The 10,617-nt window shown below is 39.8% G+C and overlaps 1 protein-coding gene across 1 annotated transcript; it reads left to right on the forward strand.

The window, feature by feature from the left end:
• The first annotated feature begins 623 nt into the window (after window positions 1–623).
• Window positions 624–5,603, forward strand: LOC143957114 (uncharacterized). Its single transcript, XM_077467262.1, has 2 exons — window positions 624–845; window positions 3,404–5,603. Exon 2 carries the CDS (start codon window positions 3,455–3,457, stop codon window positions 5,507–5,509), a length of 2,055 nt encoding a protein of 684 aa, XP_077323388.1. The 5' UTR covers window positions 624–845; window positions 3,404–3,454; the 3' UTR covers window positions 5,510–5,603.
• The last annotated feature ends 5,014 nt before the right edge of the window (window positions 5,604–10,617 follow it).

Below are 10,617 nucleotides of genomic sequence, written 5' to 3' on the forward strand. Positions count from 1 at the left end.
ATCATGTTATACTATCATATCAATATCATAAATATTTAATATAATATCTTATTATATTTTATCATTTTATACTAGCATATTAATATCATAAATATTTATTGTCATTTTATTATGGCAGCATATCAATATCATTAATATTTATCATTTTATTATGTTGCTATATTACACTACATACTGTATCAATATCTTAAATATTTTTTAGTCATATTTCTTTTTACAGTATTATGATATAATATATTTTACTGTCCTATCGAACCCAATAACTATCATGCCCAGCTGCCTAGTGGATTTCTTCTTATTATTATTCTTCTTATTATTAGTGGCCTTATTCTGACAAATTAATATTGCTCCTATGGAGATCAGCTACTCAGCGAAGCACTATAATTATTTTAATAATCATATCTTATTGCAACATAATCTTTTATATTATTGTATTATCATATCAATATCACAAATATTTATTATGGTCAACTGCCTAGTTTTTTTTAAAAAAAAATTATTCATACTATAATTGTGATATTATTTTTATCTTCCGTTTTTATTTCACCCATTGCCTGTTATTATCATAGGTGTGCAATACAGATTTTTTTATGCTGATTATTATTTTTGTTTTAAGATTTTCATTATAAATGAGCTTCACAAAAATGGTCAAATTAATAAACATGTAAGTCAGTCGCTTTCACTTACTAATTTATTTTTTATTCTGTTTGGCCAGTTTTGTGATTCAGGAAGCCCTGCGAGGTCTTCCACCTCCACAATGTACTACAGTGGTGCCGGGTCCAGGATTCTCCTGTGATTGGATAATAGAGATGCAGTAGACTGATGAGGTCATCTCTCTCCTTCCGGTAAGAATGTTCACACAATTGTAAGGGCCCCGAGGGGTGGTAAATCCTATAAGGCAACATATTTCAATAGAATATTAGCATTGTAAATATTATTAGTATTGCTATTATTATTAATTGCATTTAAATTATTTTTTGTTATGTTCTTAAAATAAATATTAACTGCAGAAAAGAAAGGCAGACAGTATACATTATAACATGAGTGGTCAGTTTAAAAAAAATATTTCAATAGAATAATAAGTAATGTGGTGCACCCCAAACATTATTATTGTTATTTAATATTATTATTATTATTTTAAATGTTGTTTCTGTATGTTCTTGAAATAAATATTAACTCCAGAAAAGAAAGGCAGACAGTATACATTGTGATGTCCTCTAACATGAGTGGTCAGTTTAAAAAAAAATAAAAAATTCAATAGAATAATAAGTAATATGGTGCATCTCATACATTATTATTATTATTATTGTTGTTGTTATTTAATATTATTATTATTTTAAATGTTGTTTCTGTATGTTCTTGAAATAAATATTAACTGCAGAAAAGAAAGGCAGACAGTATACATTGTGATGTCGTCTAACATGAGTGGTCAGTGTACATGTGACCCCTTTACATTGGTGGTTAGTGGAAAATTGTCCCCTTGTATTAGTGGTCGGTTATGTTATGTTTTTTTTAAATAAATGTTAACTGATAGTGCGATCAATAAGAATTAAAAATATTTCAGTAAAATAAGTAATGTGGCGCACCCCTTCAAAATTATTATTATTATTATTTTATTGTAGTTATGTTCTTGAAATAAATATAAACTAATGGTGTGATCAATAAGATAAAAAAAAAATTCAATAAAATAATAAGTAATGTGGGCAGCCCTACAAAATTCTTCTTCATAATATTATTTTTATTAATATTATTTTTTGTAATATTTTTAGTTATGTTCTTGAAATAAATATTAGCTAATAGCAACATCAATAAGATGAAAAAAGATTTCAATAGAATAATAAGTAATGTGGTGCACCCCATACATTATTATTATTATTGTTGTTGTTGTTATTTAATAATAATAATAATAATAATAATAATAGTATTACTATTATTATTTTAAATGTTGTTTCTATATGTTCTTGAAATAAATATTAACTGCAGAAAAGAAAGGCAGACAGTATACATTGTGGTGTCCTCTAACATGAGTGGTCAGTGTACACGTGACCCCTTACGTTGGTGGTTAGTGGAAAATGGTCCCCTTGTATTGGTGGTCAGTAGGGGATCAATCCACCACGGCTCTTTGCTCATGGGACCCCTCGTAACCTTAGGAGGAAATCTGGTTTAGAATCACAGCAATAAAAGGGTTTTGACTTTTAGCAATCTACATTAAAAAGTATATAAAGCTAAAATCTAAAGTGTAATAGATTGCTGTCCTTGGTGGTTACATTCGTTTTATTTTTTAGGCTTTTTGTTCTTTACTTTCACCCGGTGATCCCGTAATGTGACGACACTCACCGTACTATACAGTATTTAGGAGACTATTAGGGAGCAAACAAGAGAAGTTTATTGTTGGGGGGATTATCTACACTCCGAAGGACCAGCTAACCTAATACAGTTAGGGGTTGAGTTACAAAAACTGGAAAGTGCAAAATCTGGTGCAGCTGTGCATGGTAGCCAATCAGCCTCCAGGTTTTATTGTCAAAGCTTTATTGAACATAGTGAAGTTAGAAGCTGATTGGCTACCATGCACAGATATGTCCTTACATTGGTGCTCAGTGGGAAGAATGTTCCTTACATTGGTGGTCAGTGGAAAGAATGCTCCTTACATTGGTGGTCAGTGGAAAGAGTGCTCCTTACATTGGTAGTCAGTGGGAAGAATGCTCCTTACATTGGTGGTCAGTGGAAAGAATGTTCCTTACATTGGTGGTCAGTGGAAAGAGTGCTCCTTACATTGGTAGTCAGTGGGAAGAATGCTCCTTACAATGGTGGTCAGTGGGAAGAATGCTCCTTACATTGGTGATCACAATGTTCCTTACATTGGTGGTCAGTGGAAAGAATGTTCCTTACATTGGTGGTCAGTGGGAAGAGTGCTCCTTACATTGGTGGTCAGTGGGAAGAATGCTCCTTACATTGGTGGTCAGTGGGAAGAGTGCTCCTTACATTGGTGGTCAGTGGGAAGAGTGCTCCTTACATTGGTGGTCAGTGGGAAGAGTGCTCCTTACATTGGTGGTCAGTGGGAAGAATGCTCCTTACATTGGTGGTCAGTGGGAAGAATGCTCCTTACATTGGTGATCAGAATGTTCCTTACATTGGTGGTCAGTGGGAAGAAAGTTCCTTACAATGGTGGTCAGTGGGAAGAATGCTCCTTACAATGGTGGTCAGTGGGAAGAATGCTCCTTACAATGGTGGTCAGTGGGAAGAACGTTTCTTACATTGCACTCTCTAGTATTAGTAAATGAACCCCCTAATCAGTAGAAATTATATGCTAATACGGTTCAAAAACGAATGTATGTTGAAAATCAAATAGCAGAAGCATCACTTAAATGCATTCCTAAAACAGTTTTTTCTTTTGCTTTTCCAGTTCCATGGATCATTAGCTCTTAGTACATTGGAGGCATTTCATGTTTCAGAGATGGAATCTAAAAGTGACCTCAACCCCACCGACAGTAGAGAAGGTCATAGAGAGACGCCATGTACAAGGACTGGGTGGCCTATCGGGAACGTATATGATGTGGTCGCCTCTGGTGCCTTGCAGACCATTGATACTGGGGCCCGGCTACCATGTAAAGATAATGATACAGTCTCACAACCTCACCTATCTAGGAGAAGACAATCTACGGGTGGACATGATTGTTTGGCAACAATCCGTATTAAAAAGGAAGCCCCTTTAAACAAGAAGTGTCCGACAGACCTGACTACTTCTACAGCAGCTGAACCAAGCTCTGTTCTTGTTAAAAAAGAGCGAGATTGGGGCGGTGAGGAGGATTTCACCAGTCCAGCAGATCCTTCCCAGCTCAATTTTGAATCTGTTCACGTTAAAGAAGAAACGTTGTCATCCGATGAAGACGGTCTAGGGAACATTATGACTTTTACGGTTCCAGATGGTTCTGTTCCTCAATACCTTCAAGAACTTGCTACCAACCGGGCTTCACAAGGAGGGTTTGTTTGCTTGCGGTGTAACTTACACTTTTCTGATGAAGCCAATCTTTTAGATCATCGGAAGAGTCACAAAGGGGCAGATGTGGAGCCACCTGTAGAGGGTCTAAATGACGGAGGGAAGCCATCAGAACTCTTTATATGTACTTACTTGGATTGCCGGAGACACTTTATAAATAAGGCAGGTCTTAAGACTCACCAGAAGAGTCATAAAAAAGTGACCATGCCCTTAAATCTAACCCTAGAAAGTTCTTGCCTAATCGATAAACAGAAGTTAGCGGACCTCTTTATATGTTCTTATTCCAAGTGCCAGAAGCTCTTTTTGAGCAAGGATGATCTACTGACTCATCAGGAATGTCACCAAGGAGAACATTTAGTGTCACCTCCAGATGGGTCTTGTTCACCGGACCAGAAAACATCAACTAAACTCTTTATATGTTCACACTGCGGGAAGTCGTATAACCACATATCACTTTTCAAGGTGCACCTGAGGGTTCACACTGGAGACAAACCATTTTCCTGCAGCGACTGTGGCAAATGTTTCACCCGCAAATCAGAGCTCATTGCCCATCAAAGGATTCATACAGGGGAGAAGCCCTATGCTTGTTCGGCATGTGGTAAGAGGTTCACCAACCAATCCGGTGTGATCGCACATGAGAGAATCCACACAGGCGAGAAACCCTTCGCCTGTACCGATTGCGGGAAACATTTTACCGATCGGTCTGGGCTTTATACGCACAAACGGGTCCACACCGGGGAGCGTCCCTTTGAATGTTCGGATTGCGGCAAGCGCTTTCAGACTCGATCACTTTTGATCACCCACCAGCGAACTCATACGGGGGAGACCCCATTCCCATGCCTAGAGTGCGGGAAAAGCTTTTCAAGAAGCTCTGTCCTTTCGGCGCACCAAAGGACGCACACGCAAGAGAAGCTGCACGTCTGTAAAGAATGCGGGAAGAGGTTTGCCAGCAACACCAATTTGGAGACCCACCAAAGAATCCACTCTGGCGAGAAGCCATTTGTTTGCCCCGACTGCGGGAAACGTTTTTCAGACCGTTCGTGCTTCTCTGTGCACAAGCGGGTTCACACCGGCATCCAGCCTTACACTTGTGCCCAGTGTGGAAAGAGTTTCCCAAGTCGATCGCACCTCATCCGGCATGAGCGGATTCACACGGGAGAGAAACCATTTTCATGCCCCGTGTGCTCAAAGAGCTTCAACTGTAAAACCAGTTTGGTGGGACACCAGCTTATTCATACAGGGGAGAAACCTTTCTCTTGCCCGGACTGTGGCAAATGTTTCCGGGGCCGGTCGGCTGTCATCACCCATAGGAGGATTCACACGGGTGAAAAACCCTTTTCCTGTTCGGAGTGTGGGAAGTGCTTCTCTGACCAGTCGGGTCTTATCACACATCGGAAGATTCATCGTGGCAATAAGCAGTACGAGTGCCCGGACTGCGGCAAATGCTTTGTGCTGAAGCACTACCTGACTCGGCATTTAACAACGCACACAGTTAGAGTCCCTGTTACGTGACTTAAACACGCTTTTTCTTTTATATTGCCCTTTCTATTCCTGTATGTGGATAATGACACTGTAATAATTTTAATAAAAAAACAAAACATCTAAATACCTTTTTGCTAATCGTTATACATCTGTCACATTACCCAGCTCTTTCCCAGCCTGTCTGCAGGGAAACAGTGGCAGGAGGAGCTTCTAGTCCTCTACTGGTGGTCACATGTTCAAAAAAAACTTAAAAAAAAATTGCCTTTGGAATACAGAGTAAAAATAAATAATAATATCAATAAACTGTATTAAATCATCATACAAATATATATTTGAAATTAAATCTTTACTGTTTTGTGGCAATAACATGGTGTGGGCGGTTTTTGCCAGTCACAGGCTGTGTTACGCCCCTCCAGCCTATGTCTTAAAATAGGAGGGAGGTGAAGCCTCCATTAATCTACATGTAATATCCCACCCCCATTCTTATTTTTTTTTACATCAAATTATTTTTTTTAATTTTTATAATGCTTATTCCATACAAAAATTTTAACAAGAAAGCAAGAAACATAAAAAATGACCATCATTTTATTTCTATAAATACATATATACAAGAAAAAAAAAACAAACAACAAAAAAGGTAAGAAAAGGAAAAGATAAACCAACGTCAAACAAACGGTGTTCTGTCAGAATAGCGGACCCATCAGATTAGGTAACGGAAGTGATATTCCGTCAGCTGCACATGCGTTCCACCATTACCAGCTTTGCTACTCTAATGCCTTATACACACGGTCGGACATTCCGATCACAAAATTCATCGGATTTTGTCAGAAACTAGTGTTGCATACACACGGTTGGACAAAGTTGTCGGAAAATCTGATCGTTCGGAACGAGGTGACGTTCGTTGCATACGTCGGGACTACAGAGGCTAGTAGCCAATAGCTTTGGTCTCGTAATTTGATCTGAGCATGCGTGGCAGTTTGTCCATCGGAATCCTCTACAAACGATCGGAAAATGTCCGATCGGATTTTTTTGTCAGAAAATTTTAGATCCTGCTCTCAATTTTTTTCTGTCTGAGTTTCCGATGGAAAAAGTCAGATAGAGTGCACACACGATGGGATTTTCCGACAATATAATCCAATCGGACCTTTTCATTCGAATTTCCGACCGTGTGTACAGGGCATTATTGTAACTGTCACCTTTATAAAGAGTGGAATTGGATCCGTCTACAGTTGGCACCCATTGGGGTAGACGAATCAAAGGACACTATGCAAACTTTTTTCACTGCAAGATCTTTTACCGTCTGATGGTTTATTATTTTACTTTTAAATTTATGGTTGTTAAATAATGTTAACCATAATATTCTTACTGTAACTAAGAATGTTCACACTCCTTGGATTGCTCTTTATAAAGCTAATAAAAATTTAAATAAAAAAAAAAATTTCAGAGTAATTTTAGCAATAAAGTGAGCAGATATACAGTGCCTTGAAAAAGTATTCATACCCCTTGAAATTCTCCATATTTTGTCATGTTACAACCAAAAACGTAAACTGTATTGGGATTTTTGTGATAGATCAACACAAAGTGGCACATAATTGTCAAGTGGAAGGAAAATACTTTGTAGAACCTCCTTTCACTGCAAGTCTTTTTAGGGATGTCTCTACCAGCTTTGCACATCTAGAGAGGGACATTTTTGCCCATTCTTCTTTGCAAAATAGCTCAAGCTCTGTCAGATTGGATGGAGAGCGTCTGTGAACAGCAGTTTTCAAGTCTTGCCAAAGATTCGCAATTGGATTTAGGTCTGGACTTTGGTTGGGCCATTGTAACAGATGAATATGCTTTGATCCAAAGTTCTAAACCAGGGGTCTCCAAACTACGGCCCTCCAGTTGTTCAAGAACTACAATTCCCATCATGCCTAGTCATGTCTGTGACTATCAGAGTTTTACAATGCCTCATGGGATGTGTAGTTCCACAACAGCTGGAGGACCGTAGTTTGGAGATCCCTGATCTAAACCATTCCATTGTAGCTCTGGCTGTATGTTTAGGGTCGTTGTCCTACTGGAACCTCCGCCCCAATCTCAAGTCTTTTGCAGACTCTAACATGTTTTCTTCTAATGCCGCTTACACACAATCGGAATTCTCATCGGAAAAAGCTCTGATGGTTTTCCAGACGGAATTCCGCTCAAGCTGTCTTGCCTACACACGGTCACACCAAATTCCGATCGTTTATAACGCGGAGGAAGTTCAAAAGCCAGTAGCCAATAGCTTCTGTCTCGTAGTTGAATCTGAGCATGCATGATTTTTGGCGTTTCGGAATTGCATACGCGCGACCGGCATTTCCGATAGAAAGTTTTTCCGTCTGGAAAATTGAGAACATGCTATCAATTTTTGGCTGGCGGAAATTCGTACAGCTAAATTCCGATGGAGCATACACACGGTCGCATTTTCCGATTAAAAGCTCTCATCAGTCTTTTTTTGGCCAGAATTCCGATCGTGAGTACGCGGCATAAGATTGCCCTGTATTTGGCGCCATCCATCTTTCCATCAACTCTGACCAGCTTCCCTGTCCCACAACATGATGCTACCACCACCATGTTTCACGGTGGGGATGGTGTGTTCAGGGTGATGTGCAGTGTTAGTTTTCCCCCACACAAAGCGTTTTACTTTTAGGCCAAAAAGTTCAATTTTGTTCTCATCTGACCAGAGCACCTTCTTTCACATGTTTACTGTGTCCTCCACATGGCTTCTCGCAAAAACGGCAAACAGGACTTCTTATGGCTTTCTTTTTGCTACCCTTCCATGAAGGTCAGATTTGCGGAGTACGTGACTAATAGTTTAATAGACTTATGCCGCGTACACACAAGCAGAATGTCCGACAGAAAAAGTCAGACAGAAGCTTTTCACCGTATATTCCGATCGTGTGTGGGCCTCATCTGACTTTTTTCTTTTTAGAAAATTCTGACGGACCTAGAAATAGAACATGTTTTAAATATTTCCGACTGAACCAATTCCTATCTGGAAAACCACTCGCCTGTATGCTGTTCCAACAGACCAAAAACTACGCATGCTCTGAAGCAAGTACAAGATGGAAGCTATTAGCTACTGGCTATTGAGCTTCCTTTTTCTAGTCCCGTCGTACGTGTTGTACGTCACCGCGTTCTTGACAATTGGACTTTGGTGTGATTGTGTGTAGGCAAGACAGTTTCAGCAGAATTCCATCGGAACTCCGTCGGAAAAACCTTCAGAGTTTATTCCAACGGGAAAACCGGTCATGTGTACAGGGCATAATAGATTCTCCCACCTGAACTGTGGATCTCTGCAGCTCCTCCAGAGTTACCATGGGTCTCTTGGCTGCTTCTCTGATGAATGCTCTTCTTGCCCGGCCTGTCAGTTTAGGTGGACGGCCATGTGCTGGTAAGTTTGCAGTTGTGCCATACGCTTTCCATTTTTTGGATGATGGATTGAACAGTGCTTCTGTGAAATATTCAAAGCTTGGGATATTTTTTTTATAACAACCCCGCTTTAAATTTCTCCACAACTTTATCCCTGACCTGTCTAGTGTGTTCCTTGGCCTTCATGATGCTGTTTGTTCACTTAGCTTCTCCAACAAACCTCTGAGGGATCCACAGAACGGCTTTACTAATTGGTTTCCCTAGATATTAGTTAGGGCTATCATAGTAAATGGGGATGTATACAAATGCATGCCACACTTTTCAGATATTTATTAATTCAACCAGTTATCATTTTCCTTTCACTTCACAATTATGTGCCACTTTGTGTTGATCTATCACATAAAATCCTAATAAAATACTTTTTTTTTTTTTTTACATTTTTGGTTGTAACATGACAAAATGTCGAAAATTTCAAGGGGTATAAATACTTTTTTCAAGGCATTGTAAATAAATATAGTATATTGATATCTGTGATGTTGTTTGGATATTTAATTTAGAAAGCCTAAAGGTTTAGCGCTGAGCAGTGCGGAGGGTGTACCAACATGGTTCATTGAGGGAACCATGAATGCCAACATGTACTGTGACATACTGAAGCAGAGCACGATCCCTTCCCTTCAGAGACTGGGCCGCAGGGCAGTATTCCAACATAACGACCCCAAACACACCTCGAAGAGCACCACTGCCTTGCTATAGAAGCTGAGGGTAAAGGTGATGGACTGGCCAAGAATGTTTCCAGACCTAAACCCTATTGAGCATCTGTGAGGCATCCTCAAATGGAAGGTGGAGGAGCACAAGGTCTCTAACATCCACCGGCTCGGTGATGTCGTCATGGAGGAGTGGAAGAGGACTCCAGTGGCAACCTGTGAAGCTCTGGTGAACTCCATGCCCAAGAGTGCCCTTCACTGGAACTAAGGGGCCAAGCCCAACCCCTGAAAAATAACCCCTCACCAAAATCTCCCTCAACCAAATGATTTGGACCAGTGCAGAAAGCAAGGTCCATAAAGACATGGATGAGCAAGTTTGGGGTGGAGGAACTTGACTGGCCTGCACAGAGTCCTGACCTTAACCCGATAGAACACCTTTGGGATGAATTAGAGTAGTGAATGCGACCAGTACGTCAATTTGGGCAGCTGAGCCACAGCCCATCTGCGGTGGGTGGTCGGCAAGTGGTTAAGTGTGTTTTCATGCGCTGGTACAAAGCAGCCGAGACATACAGCTGCCCCCCATAAATATGATAAGGCCACTTAAAATCCCTGGTCATCAAATTGCTGATATATCTTGTCAAATTATGTTTTTGGTATACATATCAACAATTTAATGGTCTAGGACAGTGATGGCGAACCTTGGCACCCCAGATGTTTTGGAACTACATTTCCCATGATGCTCAGCTACACTGCAGAGTGCATGAGCATCATGGGAAATGTAGTTCCAAAACATCTGGGGTGCCAAGGTTCGCCATCACTGGTCTAGGATATTAAAGGGCTTTACTATATTTGTCGGGGGAGGAGATGTACAGTATGTCTCTGCTGCTCTGCACATGTGCAGGACATATATTTTAATGTTGAACTATCATGTATGTAAATACATGCATTTTTTGTATCAATATATCATTATTTATTTTTATATCAATTGTAAAATTTGTGTGACACCTTTTAAAGTCCATCTTCAAAAGAACATTGCTAGCTATA

The sequence above is a fragment of the Lithobates pipiens genome, unplaced genomic scaffold, assembly GCF_037356315.1.
Source record: "Lithobates pipiens isolate NorthernLeopardFrog02 unplaced genomic scaffold, aLitPip1_a1.2 Scaffold_51, whole genome shotgun sequence".
Classification (NCBI taxonomy): domain Eukaryota; kingdom Metazoa; phylum Chordata; class Amphibia; order Anura; family Ranidae; genus Lithobates; species Lithobates pipiens.

Coding starts and splice junctions, on each gene's coding strand:
- LOC143957114 (XM_077467262.1), top strand. CDS start 3,455: ATGGAATCTAAAAGTGACCTCAACCCCACCGACAGTAGAGAAGGTCAT.